At 62.0% G+C, this 22267-nt stretch overlaps 1 protein-coding gene across 1 annotated transcript; it reads left to right on the top strand.

The window, feature by feature from the left end:
- The first annotated feature begins 673 nt into the window (after positions 1-673).
- LOC119113440 (nuclear distribution protein nudE-like 1-B) lies at positions 674-21800 on the top strand. Its single transcript, XM_037237753.1, has 8 exons — positions 674-1046; positions 5105-5259; positions 14101-14248; positions 14583-14719; positions 15783-15910; positions 16546-16665; positions 19278-19363; positions 21611-21800. Exons 1-8 carry the CDS (start codon positions 964-966, stop codon positions 21660-21662), a joined length of 909 nt encoding a protein of 302 aa, XP_037093648.1. The 5' UTR covers positions 674-963; the 3' UTR covers positions 21663-21800.
- The last annotated feature ends 467 nt before the right edge of the window (positions 21801-22267 follow it).

The following is a 22267-nucleotide window of genomic DNA, read 5'->3' as shown; positions in this document are numbered from 1 at the left end:
GGCTCATGATATTGGTGATATGGTCATGACACTGAATACCTTAGCGGTATCGCGACCTGACTGAAATATTAGTGATGGCCATGGGCGTAGTCACCCAACCAGGCCTGATGATACTGAGGTCCATTTCTGTTCTGGTGCTCCTCATTTCCTCACTTTGAATGTTCTTACTTTGATGGAGACAGGATAGCAGGAAGGGATCGATTTCAGAATTATGGATTTCACATCAAAGCATGCGTTAAAGCCAGCGTACTTGATTTCGTATTCCTAGCCCACCTGGCGATGAAAGAACTTATACTCGAGGGCGGATTTTGTTTAGTTTTGTTTTATAGGAAAGCAGCTGCATCCATAGGCGTTGCCTGAATTGGTGTCGACGTGGGTGAAACCAAGGCCATATAGCGACGGGGCGAAACTCCTGATTTTTTCGCCACAGAAAAGTTGTGAAAAGGCTTAAAAAAGGAAGGCGGCGCGTGCTCTCACTGATCTCCCGCCGCCCCTTCAGCGTTACGCTTGGGATTTAACGCATCGTGCCCGCTTCCTGGCCTCTAGGGATGTTTGCAGATATCAAAGACTTCTAGAGGTTTTGGCGAAGATCCCCATCTGGGTCGATCTGGTAGCCGAAGTTTCCGTTATTTGCCTTACGCTATTTTTTGCGCTGCTCTCTGCGGATCAGTTGGGATGAGGGGTCGGTCGTGCTGGGCGAGGTGTCGTGTATGCATAATTTCTGAAGATAGGTACAGGCGAGAGCTGTGTTCTGGAGGCAAGATAGTGCTATGACGGTCTTGACCTATCATCGTTGACTGGGAATCGGGCTCCTGGCTCTGCGAATCGTCTCCAACTGGTCGATATGAAGGTGAACTGAAGCTCTCCGTCACCTTCATCGCACCACGGCTGCTGACGGAGGCATCCAGCTGGGGAACACGACGTTTCGAGCTATTTTAGCGTATCACAGCCTCCTGCTTTAAAATGGGAGACATGTCGCCCGACTTTGCAAGCAAGGATGAAGAAATATCATTTTGGAAAAGTCTAGCTCAGGATTTAAAGATTAGGTGAGTCATGCATATGGGATATCTACTTATCTACCTAAAGAACACTGGTGCCGCCATACCTTACAAGCCACCATACCTTTGACTTGTAATGAGTGTCAGCAATGTGTGAGGCTTTTGCAGTGCCTTCATGACACTAAAGTGAGGATTGCAGGCATACTGTGGTGACATCCATGCCTCATAATAGACTTTAGCAATATGGCAGGCCTTTGCGATGCCTGGATGTCATAAAAGAGGATCACAGATACACTGCAAGAGTGGGTTTAGGCACTGCAACAGCGCTCAACCTGCCATTCCTTAATGTAATTGAGGACTGATCTTGTGGCCAGGCTTTGTTACTTCTGCTCATAATGATGCTTAGTGTGGTGTAAGTATTCCACAGTGAAATTAACACCAGGAATGCAACCATAAAACATGCAAAATTATGTTCCCTGGAGTGACAGAAAAATGCACTTTAGTGCAGTCTTTGTTGATCATCATACTACTAGCCTGGTAAGTTTGTGTGTACGCTCTTAGCATGACGGACATATCAGTAAACTAGTAAACAAACATGTTTCTAGAATGTCTGTGGCTCTCTTTTATGCATTTATTAATGCGTTATTTTATATCCTGCATTATTATATAGTATGCATTATTTATGCATTAAAGGAATTTGTGAATCAGCAATCTTCATTCATAGGACCAGTTTTGTTGGTTGTGTCTGTGGTGATGGCTGCCATGTGGGGTACTTGGTAATCATGTGAATTTTGAAACATATCTTAGCGTATGCGATTGTCTCGTGACCATTACTGGTGTGTTCACAAGGAAGAAATAGCATCCCATAGACCGTTTGTTATGGGCAAGGTAAATTTATTTCTGGTCACAATGCCTGCCATTTTATAAAACAAACCTCAAACCTGTGATATCCCCAGACTTTGTTAGTTGTGAAGTCTCTGGTCACAGCCCTGATTGCATGCATTTTATTATATGGTGCATTTTGGTTGAACAAAATTCATCCATAACATAACATTAACACCAAGTGAAATAGGTGTTTAAAATGGAGAAGTGTGTATGGCTAACACACATATGAGTGGAGGGCTAAATATCACATGTTTGGATGGGGTCAAATTTGCCACCCCTAGATCTAAAAAACTAAGAGAGGTAGATGCACCTAGTGCATAGTGTGGTTCAGCCTGTATGAAAACTTACTTTTGCAAAAAGGTGAGTTCCTAGGTCATAGCCTTCTGGCTAAATGAGGTTGAAGAGGGTCAATTCCAGATTGGTGTTGTAAGTTCCCCACACCTGATGCATCAGCCTTGAACTTAGATACCTGTTCCAAGCAAATGGTCACTGTTGTTCAGTTAGATCAGTGAATTTGTTTGACCTTTTTAAGGTCATGGTGACCAAAACTGACCAGATCATTTTGTTTCATATTTGAACAAGCTCAAATGTTGCCACTAGGCTGAGTGTTCCAAAAATAAAATGTGATTGGGTTTGTTGTAGTCAGTGTTCTATGCTGACCGTAAATGAATCGTGGAAAGGTGTTTTTTGAGGTCCCTGTTATCAAGAATTTGAAAAAAGCACCAGGAATGACCTGAAAGCAAGGCCCATAAAACAGGTTGGTTTTGGCCTCAGTCGGGCTTCATACCTCACCCCAGGGCAACAAAATTGGTTGTAATCCTAAATTCAAATGTTGAATTGTGTATGTAACCATCTCATGATGTACAGCTTCATCTAGCCCTCAGTTGTCACATCAGATTGAATGGTTTCCTACAAAATGTGTTCACTGACAGTTACAACATGACCTTGACCTATGGGAGGTCATTTATTGGAATATATATATATATATATATATATATATATATATATATATATACAACTGTATTGCTATTAAAATATCTCCCTGTTAAGGCTTTTATGAGGCCCAGAGGGGAGGGTGTCACATAAGCCAGTGTTACAGAAATTTGCTTCATTGGAGTTGATGCTGGAATTATACCATACTTACTTAGGTGCAGTGTACTTAATGTTGCTCTTTGCTGCTTGGAGGAAGTGATGGAGTCATACCTATGCTCTGCAACTCGGAGTCAGTGTTGGTTCTGCTGAGGAGAAATTAACCCCACTGTGGCACAAAAATATAGCTTGTTGTGACTGGATGGCTGCAGTTTTCTAATGCATATTTGTTGGGTTTTTGACACGTATGCTACATATTAAGTGGAAATGAAGGGGACTAAAGCTCAGCAAACACATCAATTAAATCTATTGATATGGATGGTCCTGTCCTTGGTCAGTGACAAGATCCCCAGCTTCATGCAGGCCATCATGTACAAGGATCAGCCGGTGTGTGGCTGTCGCCAGGCCTGGCTGGCCATATAGGCACCAACACCATTCAGGCCCACCTGTCACACTCAGTGCTGGCAACCTCCTCCCCGCGCCCTGGAGGAAGCGGGCGCCATGCCTGTGTGGCCGGCGCCGGAGGAGGAGGCGGCAGCTTCGGGCGTCGCTCACCATCATGCGCAGCCTTGCCAGCTGCGCCCACTGGGCGAGACCGGCCGCGTGGACTGGCCGTGCTGTAGCGAACACCGCAGTATGTCAGGCACCCAGCTGCGGAACGCGTCCTGGGGTGGCTGTGTCTGTCAGGAACACCCAAGACCAATCCTCACTTCAAGGCCATCGCAGTGAAGGATCCTGCAGCGTGCTAAAGGCCTGACATTCTGGAGGACGGCTCAGTGGAAGCGAATTGCTGGCAGAGCTACCAGTCATCGCGGCACGGACGAGGGGCTTATGGTCGAGGCGTCTACTGATCCCCCTGATCCGATAAAAACTTACCACCACAAGCCCTACTTACCACTCTATACATGGTATACAGGCCACCACCAGCAGGTAGGCCTTCAAGAATGCCTCTGGGCACAAAATGGGCCTTAGCAGGCGGTTCGTCCTTAAACCCCGATGAACGAGGATGAAGTGTACATCATCATCCGGTGGACCTCTCGCTGAAGTCGATCTTTGGTTTGGGCCTGAGAACGAGCCGCTCCTGCAGAGTGTAAACTTGCGGTTGCTCTTAGCTATTCTGGGATAGACACACGCATTAGCTTTAATAGGTCGAATTGCCCTTAATACAATATGTCTGTCCTAATCTTGGATCACTTCCGGTGATACCCACGCTGGGCTGTTTGGTACCTGCAAGGGTCGTGTGGGCGGATTCGAGGCGCAAGCCCGGTGGAGCGAAATATGGTTCCGATTCTTGAATTAGCTCAGGTCGTCGTGGGCGTCAAGTGTAGGGGCGTTTACAAACGAGTTTTGGGCTCCAAGAAACCCGTGAGCTCTCGGTATTTGGTCGTCGAGCTTCGATTTGATTGTGAGGGTAGTTAGCGCACGGGTGGCATGAGCCTCATGCAAGATGAAAATCGCCAAGGTGTGGCGCGATGAGCGCCTTTCGGGGATTGATCTGACCAAAAAGTTGATGCAGCACATGAGGGCAGACACCGACATAGTTTCTACTTATCGTGAACAAAACACCGCAGAAACTGTGACAGTCGCGTGGCCCCGATTGTTGTCAACATCACCTGTCCGGCAGATCAGCAGCAGCGTGCAGAATCACATCAGAGGGAGGCAGCTCTCAGTCGATCACCATCGCGCCGCGTCACGCGCGCTGACTCGCATGTCAGAGACAATGACGTGTCGGGTGTCTTGCGCGGTGTGCTACATACACTGCCACACGCACTGCTACAGACACACTGTTACACACACAGCTACACATGCACCGCTACACACTCACGCTGCTACACACACACTGCTATACACACGCGGCTACACACACGCCGCTACACACTCTGCTACACACATTGTTACGCACACACTGCTACACACACAGCTACACACACACTGCTAGACATACGCTGCTACACACACATTGCTACACACACACTGCTACACACGCATTGTTACGCACACATTGCTACACACACTGCTACACATACACTGCTACACACACACTGCGTGGGGACGGCGGCGGTGCCCCGGCCCAGACCGGAGCATGCCCGGCCGGCGGTCGCCTCACAGCGCTCTCTGTTCGTGCGCCGCAGGCTGGCCGAGTCGCGAGACGAGCTGGACGAGTTCCAGGAGAACTCGCGCGAGCTGGAGGCCGAGCTGGAGGCGCAGCTGGAGCAGCAGGAGGCGCGCGTCAAGGACCTCACCGGCCGGCTGGCGCGCGTGCAGACCGAGAACGACCAGATCAAGGGTGGGTGAGGTGCGGCGGCGGCCCCCGCCGGCGCTGCCCGCCCCGCCCCGTCTGGGCCGAGGCCAGCCGGATCCAGGTGGGCCCGGCGCCGCGGGTCGCGCTGGCGGCCGGCGCTGCTCCCACACGGCTGGGAAGCTGCCGGGCGGCGCTGGTGCCAGCAAGGAAACCCAGCCTGTTTTGCCTGGTGAGCGACGCTCGATCTTGTCAGGCCCTGTCGAGTATTTGTGTTTGTATTTGTGGCATTCCGTGGAAGCTTTTTGCATGGGAAGGTGGCGGGGGGGGCGTGTATGTGTGGCATTCGGTGGAAGCTTTTTCTGTGGAGTGGTGGGGGGGGGGGGGCGTGTATGTGTGGCATTCCGTGGAAGCTTTTTCCGTGGAGAGGTGGGGGGGGGGGGGGGGGCGTTTTGTCATACACTAGTTTCGCAAGACAATGGCAACACGGCGTGGAAAAGAGGCGTGTGGAACGCAATTGGCAATGTGCGTGTGGAGGTAAGTGGCGATTGGAGGAGTGTAGGAGCAGGCGGACGAAGCTGCTTTTGGGATTGGAATCTGGCTAGGTTGTGGTCTCGATTGTGTGGCGCCACAGCGATTGCGGAGGAGATACGTAAAGCAGAGTGTAGTTTCCTTTGGAAGCTGGGAAGTTCCAGCCTCCTGCCCCCCCCCCCCCCCCTCTCCCCAACTCGGAGAAGAAAGGAAGCCGAATCCTGAGAGGAGCGTGTTCTGGGGCATGTGCTGTCGAAAGGGTTTGTTATTTTTCCCTCCTCAGCCCCCCCCCCCCCCCGCCCCCTTAACTTGTTCTGCAAAGCTACGCCGCTGACTTAAACGCTGAATCCACGGCGCGATCTCAAAGCTTTCAAAAGAGCACTCCACTGGTGTACAGCTCTGAGGAGGACACAACCCTCTTCGTGCCTACTGGGCGGCACGGGAGAACCGCAGTGCTGACCCCGCGCTAGGTCTCATGCTGCGAGACCTGCGGGCGTGGCACAAACAGACGGCGTGCCGTGGAGGGGCCGAGGTTATGGTGTTTTTGCGGCGCGGTAACAGTCTGGCGCACTCTGCGTCGGGCGGAGTATGCGCCCTCGGCCGTCCGAGTACCTGAAGACTGGGTAATGTGTGGTCTCCCTCTGAGTACCTGAAAACCGGGCGATGTGTGGTCTTCCTCCGAGTACCAGACCGGGCGATGTGTGGTCTTCCTCCGAGTACCAGACCGGGTGATGTGTGGTCTCCCTCCGAGTACCAGACCGGGCGATGTGTGGTCTTCCTCCGAGTACCAGACCGGGTGATGTGTGGTCTCCCTCCGAATACCAGACCGGGTGACGTGTGGTCTTCCTCCGAGTACCAGACCGGGTGATGTGTGGTCTCCCTCCGAGTACCAGACCGGGTGATGTGTGGTCTTCCTCCGAGTACCAGACCGGGCGATGTGTGGTCTTCCTCCGAGTACCAGACCGGGTGATGTGTGGTCTCCCTCCGAGTACCAGACCGGGTGATGTGTGGTCTCCCTCCGAATACCAGACCGGGTGACGTGTGGTCTCCCTCCGAGTGTCAGACCGGGCGATGTGGGGTCTCCCCCCGAGTACCTGAAGACCGGGCGATGTGTGGTCTCCCTCCGAGTGCCAGACCGGGCGATGTGTGGTCTCCCTCCGAGTGCCAGACCGGGCGATGTGTGGTCTCCCTCCGAGTGCCAGACCGGGCGATGTGTGATCTTCCTCCGAGTACCTGAAGACCGAGCGATGTGTGATCTCCCTCCGAGTACCTGAAGACCGGGGGATGTGTGCTCTCCCTTCGAGTGCCAGACCGGGTGTTGTGTGATCCTCCTCCGAGTACCTGAAGACCGGGCGATGTGTGGTCTCCCTCCGAGTGCCAGACCGGGCGATGTGTGGTGTCCATCCGAGTACCTGGAGACCGGGTGATGTGTGGTCTCCATCCGAGTACCTGGAGACCGGGCGATGTGTGGTCTTCCTCCGAGTGCCAGACCGGGTGATGTGTGATCCTCCTCCGAGTACCTGAAGACCGGGCGATGTGTGGTCTCCCTCCGAGAGCCAGACCGGGTGATGTGTGGTCTCCCTCCGAGTGCCAGACCGGGCGATGTGTGGTCTCCTTCCGAGTGTCAGACCGGGCGATGTGTGGTCTTCCTCCGAGTACCTGAAGACCGGGCGATGTGTGGTCTCCCTCCGAGTACCTGAAGACCGGACGATGCGTGGTCTCCCTCCGAATGCCAGACCGGGTGATGTGTGGTCTCCCTCTGAGTGCCAGACCGGGTGATGTGTGGTCTCCCTCCGAGTGCCAGACCGGGCGATGTGTGGTCTCCCTCCGAGTGCCAGACCGGGCGATGTGTGGTCTTCCTCCGAGTACCTGAAGACCGGGCGATGTGTGGTCTCCCTCCGAGTACCTGAAGACCGGACGATGCGTGGTCTCCCTCCGAATGCCAGAGACCGGGTGATGTGTGGTCTCCCTCCGAATGCCAGACCGGGTGATGTGTGGTCTCCCTCTGAGTGCCAGACCGGGTGATGTGTGATCCTCCTCCGAGTACCTGAAGACCGGGCGATGTGTGGTCTCCCTCCGAGTACCTGAAGACCGGACGATGTGTGGTCTCCCTCCGAATGCCAGACCGGGTGATGTGTGGTCTCCCTCCGAGTGCCAGACCGGGCGATGTGTGATCCTCCTCCGAGTACCTGAAGACCGAGGGATGCATGGTCTCCCTCCGAGTGCGAGACCGGGTGATGTGTGGTCTTCCTCCGAGTACCTGAAGACCGGGCGATGTGTGGTCCCCCTCCGAGTGCCAGACCGGGCGATGTGTGGTCTTCCTCCGAGTACCTGAAGACCGGGCGATGTGTGGTCTCCCTCCGAGCACCTTAAGACCGGACGATGTGTGGTCTCCCTCCGAGTGCCAGACCGGGCGATGTGTGGTCTCCCTCCGAGTACCTGAAGACCGGGCGATGTGTGGTCTCCCTCCGAGAGCCAGACCGAGCGATGCGTGGTCTCCCTCCGAGTGCCAGACCCGATTCGGGCGTCGAAGTATGAACATCTTCGTTCAGCCGTCTCTTTGCAGCGCCGCACCACCCTGGAATGTGGTAGGATGTGTTGGAAAAACGTGGATTGGAGCAGAGGCGCACAGCTGCCGGGGTGAAGTCGGGGCGGAGCGGCCTCAGGGAGATTGCGACTGGCAATCATCCTGCCAGATTTGCAATGTGCTGCTCCCGTGTCAGCATGTGGTAAACGGTGACAACCAAGATTTTGATAAACTGATAATGTTAGCCTTAGGTGGCAGCGTGCAAGTTTTAATCCTTTGCTTTTTGTGTTGTTTTTGGTACCGGCAATGATAAAATACTGACAGTTAATGTTGGCAATAATAAAATCAGTTCTACTGGTGTCCATCTTCAGAGTTAATGTTGAACCGTACCCGAAGACCCCGAGCGATTCTTCAATGCGTCGTTTTATATAAGAAAGATGCTCTGTGTGTGAAGGAGTGCGGTCTACAATTTGGGAGCTGTCAGCATACGGTGCTAGCTGATGATGTGGAAGGACGTGGGCGACGCCGTTTATCAAGAATTTGAACATCAGCGGTCCGGCCAGGGAGCGGTGTACCTTTATGTGAGGCCCTTAGAAGAACAAGTGTCCAGTCTTACATCATCTGTTTCCTATTATGCAGATAGCCTCTAGCGAGATGAGTCACCAGAGTGAAAAGCACCATACTGTGCTATGGGGTGAAGGAGGCTGCGGTGGTGTGGGCAATTGTGAGCTCTGCTTAAATCGTTGACCGCAATGGGTCCAGGAAGACGACATCGCCGATGCGTGATCGTGGATTGGACATGATGACCGAAAGTCGCGTATGCCCCAGCTTTCCCTGTCGCTGCCGCCCGAAGCTGCCCTAAACTGCCCTGCCCGCCGCCCCGAACTTTTCGCCGACGGTGAGGCGTCCGAACATGTCGTCGGCTGTGAGCTTAGTTAGAGCACTGCCTCCCCGGCTGCAGCCTTCAGCGCAGCCTCTATCCGCATCCTTTGGACACTCGGCCGTCGGACTCGTGGGGCTGTGTCGGCCGTCGGCGGGCGCCGCCCGGCCCTCGCCGAGCGACGCGCGCGAGGAGTGCGGGGCCTACCGCCCCACCCCCTCCCCGGGCACGCGCCGCGGCCGCAGCTGCGACCCCGCCCCACGTGGCCGCGGCCGTCGTCCGACCGCGAGCGGCCGGTGTCGGTGGCACGCGCGTGCCGCCCGCCCGGCCGCCGGGCCGCGGTCAGTGCCGCGCGCCGATCGACCGGCGGCCGCGCGCGGTCGATAGCGGGTCGCCGCCGGGTCGACGTGCCAGCCGCCGTGCACACTCGCAGCGGGCGCCCGTATACGGCACGGCAGCGCTGGTATGCGCCGCGACGCTGGCCACCGGCCGCCCAGGTGCGGAGCCGGTCAGTGGCGGCGGTGACCGCAGCTCGGCCCGGCACAGCTCGGATCGGCTCGCTCTGGACGGTCACGTTGCAGGAACACGCAACTCATGCCCCGGATGAGCGAGTGCCTGCTTGGCGAACGTGTGGGCCTGCCGCGAGCTGGGGGGGGGGGGGAGGAGGGGGGGGGGGGGGCGGTGACAGACGGCGGACGGATCGGCGCGCGGCGGCCGCCGCCGCCCCCACGGCCTGTCTGGACGCGCCGCTGCTCGGCAGGCGGAAGTCTCCGGCGCGGCGGGAGCGTCGCGACCGGCGCCGGCTCACGCGGCCCGCCGGCGCTGCTGACGCGGCGGGCCGCCACCGGCTGGCCGCGCTGAGGCCTGCGGGGCCGGGCTCGCCGCCGACGCCGGCCCGTGTCTGCGGCTCGGGCTGAGGACTGCAGCAGGTGCTCGCTCTGACCGGCGGGGGGGGGGGGCACACGCTGCGACCGCCGGGCCGGGTGTCGCGCCCCGCCGGCGCTGGCTCCCGCGGCGGCGCCGCCCGGTACCACTGTGACATGCGTGGGCCGCGTCCGGTCCGGTGCGCGGGGTGTGGCCCGCAGGCGTGGTCACGGCCGCTGACGGCGGCGCCGAGCCGCCCGTCACGCGGCGCGGCGGCGGCCGGGTCGACCCTGACCGCGCCGCGCGCACAGTTGTCTCGGCGCAGCTGTGTGGCGCGCCGGCGCGCTTTTTTCGCGCCAGCCGCACACGTACGCACAGGTGTGCGCGTCAGGGTATCTTGTATGTTGGAAACCTAGGCGGTGCTTTAAGGTTCTTGCGATGGCGTCCCGCGGTGTTGCGTGGATTTGCAACGTCCACCGGTGTGACTTGCGTACGCGAGTGCACGCTTCATTGCACTGCGCCAATCGCCACCAGGTCATGTTCTTGTTTTGTTTTTATTTGTTGCTCTTACCATTTTGGGGGCTTTCAAACGTGTTGACTTTCCGTGCGTTGGAAGAAGCGCGAACTTCTATGGCTGACCATCTACTAGAGAACCGTAGGCCGAACGACGCTGTGCGTGTGCTGATGGGAGCCTCTTTGCTTCTGTTTGCGGCAGAGCAAAAAGCGGCCTGGTCCCGCCGGCGTAGAAGCAGCAGTAAAAGAGGCAAGCAAGCTGCGGAGGGAGGTGGGGGGGGGGGGGGGGGGGGGGGGGGGCGGGGGTGGATCGGAAATTCGTCTCCCGCGCCCCGGCGTTGCGGTCACGTCACGCCATTCTCGTAAGTCATGTTATGTAACGCCGCGTGTCGTGTGGGCATTGGCCTTCGCCGCTCCACTCGTTTCACGTTCTCCGTCATTGTAGTCGAGACGAGGTGTGTTGGCTCACCGTGTCTGCATGGCGAGTGTGCCGGCTGGTGCCAGCTCGCTGGAGGCTGACCCGCGCGGCCCGGCTGTTCAGCTGTGCCGGGAGTCCTCTGACGTCAGCAGCTACTGCTGCCCGGATGTAGCAGCTACGGCTTAGATTGCCCGTGACGTAGTAGCGAAACATGCCAGTCAGTTACGGAGTGGGTAAATGCCTGGCGTAAATAATGGCCCCATGTTTTGGCTCAAAATCGGCGCGTCACGCAGGCTGACGCATGGGGCCGTTCAGGAAACCGGGATTCCAGCAGCCGGGATAGTGAGCACCGCGCCGCGAGTCGTCCCAGCCAGCGGGTCACTCAGCCAGCGGGCCGTCGGTTCAGGCGCCGCACGGCGACAGGCCGGCGGTGGCTGCGATTCAGCGCCGCCGGCGGCCGGCCGCCTGGCGCGGGCCGTGCCGTGACGTCATGCGGGGGTGACGCGGCCTCACAGCTGTTGGCCGGGCTGCGGGGTCGGCGCCGGGCGGCTGGCTCGCGCCGCGCCAGCGCTCTCCCGCCGCCGCCGCCGCCGCCGCCGCCGCCGACCGTTGGGGACGGGCGTCACAACGGCCTTGGCGGAACGTCGCGCCGTTCAAATTCGTGAACGGCAGCGTGACGCGAGCCGCCCCCCGAGCGCCTGGTCAACAGGCGGTGCGGCCGGCCCGGGTCTGACGGGCTGGCCCGGCCTCGTCGTGGGCGTGCGCTGTCGGCCGGGTCGTCGGCCGCCAGGGCGTAGTTGGCCGCCGGGGTGAGGCCGGTGGCCTGACCCCGGCGTCGCGCGCCGCCGCGCCGGCTGGACGGGTGAGTCAGCGCGACCGGCCGGACCCGAGCCGAGCCGAGCCGAGCCGGCGCCAAGGCCGCCCCGGCCCGGAGCCGAGCCGAGCCGCCGGGCGACGGCGAACCGCCTCCCACGCTCCACATGGCGAGGCGACCGGAGCCGCCGGAGCCGCCGGCGGCGGCGCGCAGCGGAGCCGCCGCTGCCGCCCGCTCGGCGCCGGCCGGAAGGAGCGCGCCGGCCGGTCAGCGGCGCCGCGCGGCGCGATTTCGTATGCATGACCCGCTTGCGGCCACGGCGGCCTCAGTGCACCCGCTCTGCCAGGCGGCTGTGTCGGTCGGACGCCAGCCGGCGGGCGTGCGTGCGGCGGAGCCCGTCGCCGGCTGGCCGCGCGGTGGTGGACGGCGGCGGCGGCCGGGTCCTCTCGCCGCCCGCGTGACCCGCGCTGCCCGCCGCCGCCGCCGCCGCCGCCGCCCGCCGGCGGGTGCTCGTGCCAGCGCGGGGCCGCACCCGGCGTGACGCCGGCCCGGCCCCCGTACAAGGAGCGGCTGGGCCGGCCGGCGCGAGTCGACAGACGGAGGTCAGCCGGAGGCCGGAGGAGCGGCGCCCGCGCCCGCGCCCTCGCCACCGCCGCCGGACGTGCCGTCTGGGAGGCGCGGCGACTGTCGATCGCGGGGAGAGCGGCCGCCGGCGGTGGCCAGGTCCGGGAATTCGCCACCCTGCGGCTCCTCCGGGTCTGCTTGGGATGAAGACGGTGGCGTGGCATTTGCCATGAGAACACCACTGAAGGTCACGGTGGCGACGCGTTGATGGGACCATATGCTCAAAGCTCTTCTTGCACGTTCTTGCTCTGGCGTGTCAGGTGTCAGTGTCGATTACATGGATTGTCTCGATTACGCAAGGACGTGTCACGTGTCGCGCACAACCGTCGTCTTCGTCTTGCGACGAGGTGTCTCGGCGGGGCCAAAACAACACAGACGACGGCCGCCTGGCGAGCGAGGGGCATCCAGGCCGCACAGCTGCGCGGTGCTGTCGTCACGCGGCAGCGCGGTGGTCGCCGGGCCCGGCCGAGTCGGCCGCCGGGCGGCTTCGGCCCGGTGACTCACGCCCGCCGTCGGGGAGGGGCCGTCCGCAGCGCTGGGGGCGGGGGAGTGGGGGGGGGGGGGTCGCCCGGCCGCTCGTGACCCCGTCACTCGGCGACGGCTGGCGGCGCGGCGCGCCGCGCACCGCCTCGTCTCGCCTCGCCGGCCGGCCCGCCGTGTCCCGACGGCGCGCGGTGGCGGACGGGTCGGCGGGGCGGGAGTCTGGCGCCCGGGGGCGGCGGAGTCCGGGAGTCGCCGCTCCGAGAGTCAGCCGAGTCCGGCTCCGAACGGAAGCGGCGCTCGCGAACCAACCCCCGACCGACGGCCGCCGGCGGAGCGGCGCCACAAGGGCGGCGGTGGGGGCGGCCGCCGCCCACTACTGCGTGGTAGCGGGGGGAGGTGGGCGACACCAGGTGTGGCCACAGGTGTCCCTCCCCCTCCCCTTCTCTCCCCTCCCCCGGCCGCCGGCGGGCGTGCAGACCGACGCTCGGTGAAAGCCGGCCGTAATTACGTCGTCTGTGAAACAGCGGGGCGGTTGTCTGGAGATTGGTGTCGACGCCGCGCACGGACGCGACTTGGCCCCCGGCCCGCTTGTTACCATAGGACCAGTCGGACACGCGATGTCCGGGGTCACAGCCGGGTCTTCCCGTGTCCGTGTCCGTATCCGTTTCCGTGTCCATGTCTCCTGTGAAAAATGTGAGCGGTGTAACGTTACGTGTTTCCTAAGCATTTTGTGTTGCTGAAATCGGCGCGCCCAGTCTGTCAATCATCAGACAACGGCTGTCATGTGGGGTGATAAAATGTCAGTAATCAGACAGCGGCTGTCATGTCGGGTGGCTGTAAAATGTCAGTAATCAGACAACGGTTGTCATGTCGGGCGGCCGTAAAATGTCAAAAATCGGGCAACGGCTGTCGTGTGGTGGTAAAATGTCAGTAATCAGACAATGACTGTTATGTCGGGTGGTCGTTAAGTGTAAAAAATCAGACAACGGCTGTCATATCGGATGGCCGTAAAATGTCAGTAATTAGCCAACGGCTGTCATGTCGGGTGGCCGTAAAATGTCAGTGATTAGACTACGACTGTCATGTCGGGTGGCCGTAAAATGTCAGTTATCAGATAACGGCTGTCGTGTCGGGTGGCCGTAAAATGTCAGTAATCAGACAACGTTGTCATGTTGGGTGGCCGTAAAGGGTCGAAGGTGCTGCCTGGGTGACAGCGCCGTTCGCCTGTCCACAGGAGAAGCTGGAGCACCTGCAGACGGAGGCCCATGACCAGATCTCGGACCTGCAGACCGGCCTGTCGGAGGTCACCGGCATCAAGGAGAAGCTCTCCAAGTATATCCGCGAACTGGAGCAGGAGAATGACGACCTGGAGCGGGTCAAGCGGTGAGTGGTGCGGTCGGACGGTCTGTGGTGCCGGGGAGTGGTGATTGGTGCCGGCCGACGTCGACGGATGGTCCAATGATCTTTGTTGTTATCTTATCTTATCTTTATCTTCGTTATCTGTATGGTTATCTTTGTTGTGAGCTTCCGCGCCGGTCTCGCTATCAGATGGCCCGTCTGCCTGAGCGGCAGCATTGGCGGCCTCTCATGTCGCCTGCGTTGGCCAACGCCGCCTGCAGCACACTTGTTTGCGTTGATGGCGTGTGACATCACCGACGTGCTGGTGACGTGTCAGCGGCCGACGTGTGACGTCACGGCACCGCCGGCGGGCCGACAGGACGATGGTGGTGTCGCTGGAGGACTTCGAGGGCCGACTGAACCAGGCGCTGGAGCGGAACGCCTTCCTCGAGTCGGAGCTGGATGAGAAGGAGACGCTGCGGGAGATGGTGCAGCGGCTCAAGGACGAGTCCCGAGGTCAGCCGGGGTCACCGGGCGGCCGGGCCGGGACGCAGCGTGTGCGTCGCAGGCACAGCTGTCGGCGCGGTGCAGCGCGACACCGGCGACCCGGCGTGGCCTGGCCGGTGTCGATGCGGTACGAGCAGACGTGGTGGGCATGACGCGTGGAGGGGGTACACGGTGTCGATGCAGCACGTCATGGAGAGGGGGCTGCGGTGGGCGAGCGCCGGCCGGCAACGGCGCGGAAGCTGGCGCCGCCCCAACTCTCCGGCCGCCCGGCGGCGGCGGCCGCAGGACGCCGGTCCGTGCGCCGACCGGGTTCAGATCAGCCGTGTAGGCAGTGTGAAGCATTGGAGGGACGATAGTGGAGCTAACATGCCGGCAGACTAACAGGCTGGGTTCCAAAGTGACCTCGACATCATCCGCCCCTCTTATCCTCCATCTTGCTTCATCCTGCATCCTCGCGACACCCCGCTTGTCCGGGGCGGGCTGCATACGTCAGCCACGAATGGGCGGGGAGCCCCGTGGGAAGAGGGACCCCGACCGGGTACCCGCGCATGCGCGGGTTAAAGCTCGGCGGTTGGCCCCCCAGGCGCATGCACGTCTATCCCATCGCTAACCATTTCCTTCATCCCATAGCCCTGAAATGATCATGTCTGGTCGAAAGGGCTCTAATCCAAAAAAAAAAAACAAATCCAAAGTGGCGTTGTTGGCTTTCTTCGGTGAAGGATATCATCGATCGACCGTTGCATGGGGCGGCTGTCGACAGACCACGGGTTGGCAGCCCGTCTGCGAGCTGTGCCTGCTTGAAGCTGCGCCAGCCCGAGTTTTTGTCCCACTTATCAGATCATCACCGCTGTCTGACCTCGGCCAGGGCTCTACCCGTCCCGCCTTCCCTTCGTGTGACCGGCCGTCCCGCCGCGCCCTCGTCTGACCCGCCGTGCCCCCGTCTGACCCGTCGTGCTCTCGTCTTACCTGCCGTGTCCCCGTCTGACCCTCCTTCCCGCCGTCCCCTCGTCTGACCCGCTGTCCTCTCGCCTGACGCGCTGTCCTCTCGTCTGACCGGCCGGCCGCTCGGCAGACCTGCGCCAGGAGCTAGTGATCCGAGACCGGCACGAACCGGCCGGCCAGCCCGACAACGACCGCTCGGCGCTGGACAGCAACAAACTGCTGGAGGAGCCGCCCGACGACGAGGCGCCGCGCGCGCGGCCCGCCGGCCCTGGCCCCGGCGCCGTCCAGCCGACCGGCGCCGGCCAGACCGCCGGCAGAGGTAGGTCGTCTGCCGCCGGGCGCGGCGAGCCGTCCGGCGTTGCGACAGCAGCGCGCGGGGTGACGGAACAGCAGCGGGTAAAAGGTGCACCGACGGGGGTCGGTTATGGCTTTCAGACTTCCCGCCGCCGTGAGTTAGTTTTGCTGGTGGGGCAGACGGCAGCTTCCGCGCCTCAGTAACAGACCGGCGGCCCCGAAGGCAGCCGCGGGTCGGCCCGGATGCGGCCGAAGTCATTTGGCGGGACGTGATCCGCGGGAAGGGGACTCGATGTGGGCGACAACAATCACTGTCTCGCGTAACAACGCCGGTTGTCCAGGTGCAGCAGCGCGTGTGCGGTCCTGCGCGTGTACGCAGTACGGCGTAGAGAGCTGGGAATGTCCCCACGTGCGTCGCCGCTGACCAGCGCCTGTGTGGCTCAGACTGCGCCAGCCGCGACGCGCTCGTCGCCGATCGAGCGGGTGGCGACCTTCGGCCGGCGCCGCCTCTGACGTGCGCCTCTCTCCAACTTGTGACTCGCTCACCCCTGACCGCTGACCCGCTGACCCCGGGCCGCGCCCCGCCCGCAGTGCCGGCCAGCGTCGGCGACGCGCCCGCCAACGGCCACGTCACGGCACTGGACGGCGGCGGTCCGATGACGCCCTCGTCGCGCATCTCGGCGCTCAACATCGTCGGCGATCTGCTGCGGAAAGTCGGGGTGAGTCGGGCGCACCGGGCGGCCGGCGGTGGCGGCAGGCTCGCAGGCTCGCTGGCGCCGCCGCGGCAGCACGCGGGCGCTTGTGGCTCGCACGCGCACGTTGCACGCGACGGGTGCGCGCGGCGGCGGGCTTTCGGGCTCCGTGTTGGCCTCTGACGGTGGGCCGGGCGCGGACACGGGCACCGTCTGCGCGCGCGCCGCGCTCGGGCCGTGACGAACCCGGCGCGGCGGGGCACTCGCGGGTGCCGGCCCTCGCTGCTGTCGCGAACGCAAACAAGCCGCGAGCATCCGAGCGTGTTGGCCGTGGCTGTGTCTCGGGCCCGCTTCGCCTCTGCAGGAAGCGCGCGGCCACTTCACCTACCGCGTCCGTTCGCCTGTGGGAGATGCCCTCTGGCATGGACTCGGTGTGTCTGGACGGGCTCAGCACTGGTCTCGGAACCGCTGGGAGAGGCTTGCTAGGCGCGTGCGAGGCACTTGGCGGCGCTGTTGTGTTGGAGTCTGCCCCGGCGCGCCCAGAAAGCCAGTCACGTCATCATCACCGCCCTGACGACCGGCTTTGCCCTGTTCTAGCTGGACCGGTATATGTGCAAGGCGTGCAGTAGGTTCCGGTGTATATGTATTCCTGCCCAGTAGTTGCCGTGTTCACCGCACCAGGTCAGACCAGCGCTCACTAACTTGCCCAGCCTCGGCTCCAGTGTCGGCCCTTCACCTGACGCTGGTCCTTCGGCCGCTCCCGCCCCAGCTCCTGCCCCAACTCCTGCTCCAACTCCTGCTCCAGCTCCTGCCCCAGCTCCTGCTCCAGCTCCTGCCCCGGCTGCTGCTCCAGGTCCTGCCCCAGCTCCTGTCCCAGCTCCTGCTCCAGCTCCTGCTCCAGCTCCTGCTCCTGCTCCTGCTCCAGCTCCTGCCCCAGCTCCAGTCGCAGCGCCGCCGTCTGACCGGGCGTAATGACGCGCCGGTCGCCGTTCCCGGGCGCGTTCCTTGGGAGGGCGGTGGTGTCCCAGGTTACGGTTTCGTGCCCTTGCTCGATCCCAGCTCCGCGGCGTCCGGGGACGTCCGTTACACTGTCCCAACGGTGTCCCCAGTCCCGACAACCAGTGTTATTAAGGTCGAGTTTCACCCCCGTCCCGTGCTAGTTTCGTCCCAGTTCCGTCCGAGTTCCGTCCTAGGCTCGTCCCAGTTTCGTCCCGTCCCAGACCCACATCCGTCCCGTCCCAATCCCGTCCGTCGGTCAAGCCCATGACGTCAGCCTCCAATCCTATCCGCTCATCCCGTCTTTGAGGTGTAATGAATGGACGGATGGGTGCCGGCAGAATGAGCAGACGGGCAGCGCTTCCGTTCCGTCAGCAGGCGCCTCTCGCGCGCGCCCCGCCGCTCTGACGGTGCGCTAGCGGCCGCGCTGCCTCGCGGACGACGGCGCTGTCGGTCAGCGCAGGCAAAACGGGCCTGCGCGCCGGCCGTCGACCGATGCCTTCCCGAGGGATGTCGGTTGTGGGCACTGGGCTTCTGGCGACTGACGGGTTTTGTCGGGTAGGAAGGTCGTTAGGGGATGTTCTGTCACTAGCCGGCCTCAATGGGCGCCACTCCATGGACAGTGGAGTTTTTCACTGAGGAACTTCAAGGTGTGAATTATTTCTGTCTCAGAGCAACACCCACATGAACATGACCCTTCAACCCACCAAATCTGTCATAAAACAACTAGGAGTGATTTGGCGTCATCAGGGTGGCTGCCACCGTCCCATTCAGTGAGGCTAATCCCGTGCTATCTCAGGCCTCCAGACGTTGCTATGGCCTCCGAAAGACCTGGCGACCTTGCGACCTCTCCACGACGTCAAAACATCCGATGACCTCACGGGCTCCCAGCGCTCTCGTGTCCCTCCCGTGACCCTTGACCCCGGTGATGACCTGCCGCTGGACCTGCGTGACTAACCAAGCCGCGGCGGCGCGCGGGCCGCGGCCGCTCCGCCCCCGTCCGTGGCCTCTGCGGTGGCTGGCTTCTGATTGGCCGGGCCTGGGGCCGGCCGAGACGGCCCCGGGCCCCGCCGGCGCCGCCTCCGGTGGCGGGCCGCGGCTACTAACCGCCTGCGCCTCGCCGCTCAGCTGGCCGGCCGCTGGCACGGGCCGCGCCGGCGCCCGCGCGGCGCCGTCGTGGTAGTGGTAGGCGCCGTGTGCGGCACAGGGTCGGTTTGTGCAGATGGAGGGGAGCTGTACCCTTGCCGCCGTTGTCTGGGCCGTGGTCATGCGGTGACGTTTGTGTGTGTTTGTGTGTGCAGTGCGCGTGTTTGCTCTGTTTGGCGCGCCGATGGGGCGCCTCCGGAAGCGGAGGTATCAATCTTGCGCCCGATGCCCCCGTGCTGGCGGCGGCCACCGACCGCTGCCGTGACGCCGCCCGTGCGTCGGCTCGCGGAGCGCCGCTGCTGCCATCTATGGGCGAGAGCCGTCGACCGGTGCCGGCCGCCGCGAGCCCAGGCGGCTCGGCCGCATGGCTTCTGCGGCTGCCGGCCCGTGCTCCGCGCTCTCGCACGCTACAGCGCGCCCCCCAGTGCTGTCCGGTCGTGCCGCCGGCGCCTCGCCGCCGCCGCTCGGGCCCGCGCTCACGCCTGCTGCGTCCGCAGGCGCTGGAGTCCAAGCTGGCCTCGTGCAAGTCGTACGTGAAGGACAACCCGCGCCCGGCGGGGTCGGCCGGCCGCGAGCTGCACAGGTGAGGCGGCGGCGCTGGGCGCCGGTCCGGCCCGGCGGCGGCGCGGCCACCGTCAGCCGACAGCGGTGCGGTGGTGGGCGCCGGTCCGGCCCGGCGGCCCGTCGGGGTCTGTGATCGCAGTGATGGAAGGCCGCCGTGGTGCGACGTGTGGGGCTGGGTCTGATGGACATGCTGGAAGGAGGTTTGGAGGTGTGCGCCTTCAGCGCGGCTCTGTCAAGTCGATGTACCTGTGCAGAGTTAATGAGCGCGATGTGTTTTGATTCCTTGTCCGATGCACGGTTTACGTGTTAGGCCATGAAGCCTTGGCCATGCTTGTGGTATGTTCAGTGGTCTTTTGACCACTCAAAACATTATGTAACGCTACAAAAACGTCTCCCTCCGCTTCCAGTATAATCTGTGGCAGGCTCCATGTTATTGGTCGGTCGGGGGCGTCGCTAACAGCTATCTGTGCTGCCTCGCCAGCCTCCTATGGGTCCCCGGGGGCCTTGGAGCCTCTCGCGGTTTATCATACTCGTATCGTTGTTATCTAATCATTGTAGATACCTCCTATTGCAAGAGAGACGGACTCGTTACGAGTTCTTGATTGTGCAGGGGTTCTGGAATTCTCGAGCTTCCGGATGTCGTGATTGCGGGTACACTCCGTGGCCTGGGGGACGTGATTACCTGCCGGGTACACTCCGTGACCTTGCCTTAGACTCCGGACCGGTCGGACCGCTTCTGTCACTTTGCTGGCCTTTACGTCGTCTTATGTTCCGTACGAACAGAGCTTTTAAAGGCGCTTCGATGAAATATCTGATCTGGTAAGAGTGAAGTTCATTCGAGTCCTGTGTTCCAAGTTCATTTCACTGCCACGGCCGCGCGCTTTGAGTGAATTACACGTACCCGCGGCAGTCGACCCAACCCGTAGTTGCTCAAGTGGACGCTAGATGGTAGGGCCCGTCCATCTGAACTGTTGAAAATCTGTTGTATATTCGGCGGCTCACGTGGCGCCCCCAAACATGGCAACAACCATTTTGTACCTGCCGGCGTTGTATTTGATTGGTTTCTACATGCACATACATTTTCTACACAGAATTTCCTTCCTTTTGTCCTTTTTTTTGGTCGGGCCTTGTCGCTCGGTCGCGCCTGCGCTGTCACTCCTTCGCCCCCGAGTCGGCCTGTCCGTGACGCGTGGGCCTGAACGGCCCGGCGCCCCTTGCAGACTGCGCAGCCTGGGCGCCGAGGTCAGCTTCACTTGAGGACCGGCCCCGGCCGTCGATCCGCCCGCCGCCGCTGTGCGCGTGTACACTGTACAGTATACGCCGCCGTGCTGCCCGCGGCGGCCGCGTGCTGAGGAGGTCTTGGGGATTGGTGTTTTCTCTCATACGTCGATCGTGATCGTTTTCTTCAGCACGGTTTTGGTTGCCGGTTTTTCTGCGTGGGACAAGCCGCATGTGAAGGGTGTGTTACATTTGTGGCTTGGTCGGCTGCCCGGCGGGTTTATTCTTTCAGCGGGACACGCGTAACGAGCCACGTCCACGTGTCACACCTAACTTGGTTTGTAGCTATGTGGTGCCTGGAACACTCAGCCCTCACTCTGGGTTACGGCGGCCCGGCGCTCTCACCGGCCCAACCTCTACTCGCGTGACCGTCCGCAGTCGGACCGCTCCTATCGGGTATCCCCCCTCTGCTCCTCAGCCCGCACTCCCTCGAGCACGGCCCCCTGTTGGCCGCTCGGTCCTCGTCTGTCTCCCCTCCTCCCCGTGTCCCTCTGGGTTTGTGCGCCGACGCACGCACCCGCGCGCCGGGACTGCCGGTCCGGCATCGCGCCGAGGCCCCGCCCCCCTGGGGACGCACCGAGCTGTGTGTGCGGGCCTGCGTGCCGCATGCTGGGGGCGGGGTGCTGTGCCGTGAATGTGGGGTGTCGAAAGGGTCGCGTGGCGACACGGAGGCGACCGACGCAGGCGGTCACTGCCGGCTGCTGTGCGGCTGCTGTCCGCCAACGCTGTCCGGCTGCTGTCCGCCCGCGCTGACCGGCTGCTGTCCGCCGACGCTGGCCGTCTGCTGTTCGCCGGCACTGTCCGGCTGCTGTCCGCCTACGCTGACCGGCTGCTGTCCGCCGACGCTGTCCGGCTGCTGTCCGCCGACGCTGTCCGGCTGCTGTCCGCCGACGCTGTCCGGCTGCTGTCCGCCGGCGCTGTCCGGTGCAAGCGGCAGTCGTGGGATAGATCGCGAGATGGGCGTCCAACCTTGTGCGCTGCGTTGCAGGGCCGGCAAGCCGCGGAAGACCACCAAGATCCCGACGCAGGTACAACGCTAGACCGACTAGGCGGGCTGCCGACGCGATGGCGACGGCGGCGGCGGAGGCGCCCGCTCGCACGCTCGTGCCGTGAACTGGGCGGCGCCGTCAGCTTCCCGCCGCGGAGGAGCCTGGCGTCTCGCGGGCGACGGCCGGCACGAGCGGATTGCCGGAGTGGCGGTGCCCGGCGGCGCGGACGGCACGTGCGGCGACGCGGACCGCCGTGCCGGGAACGGACGACGCGAGGTGGACCGCCAGGCGGCGCTCGTCGCCGGCCCGAGCTGGCGCGGGTGGCGCGGCGCTGCGGGCCGCGGCGGGCCGGCGCTGCCGACGGCGAAGTCGTGTCGCGGTCGGTGGCGCGTGGGACAGTGTGCGCTGCTCGGTCGCGCCGCCGCCGGCCGCGCTGGCGTTCAGAGTGCCCGCTTCGTCCCTGTTGGGTGGGTTGTGCTTCACGGCCCTTCTTGCATCAGCAGGTGCTGTCACGTGACCACGGCCGATGCGTATTTGCGGCGGTAGCTGTCGAAGGAGCGCGCAGGCCAGCGCGGTGTAGTCAGACGATCCCCGTGCGGTGACGACTCGCTGGTGGCGGCCCACGCGCACTCAGGAGGCCACCGTGCTTCCGCGCT

Source organism: Pollicipes pollicipes, unplaced genomic scaffold, assembly GCF_011947565.3.
Source record: "Pollicipes pollicipes isolate AB1234 unplaced genomic scaffold, Ppol_2.1 Scaffold_7262;HRSCAF=8765_pilon_pilon_pilon, whole genome shotgun sequence".
Lineage (NCBI taxonomy): Eukaryota > Metazoa > Arthropoda > Thecostraca > Pollicipedomorpha > Pollicipedidae > Pollicipes > Pollicipes pollicipes.
The sequence above is the reverse complement of the archived record's forward strand: the minus strand, read 5'-3'. Positions and strand labels throughout refer to the sequence as shown.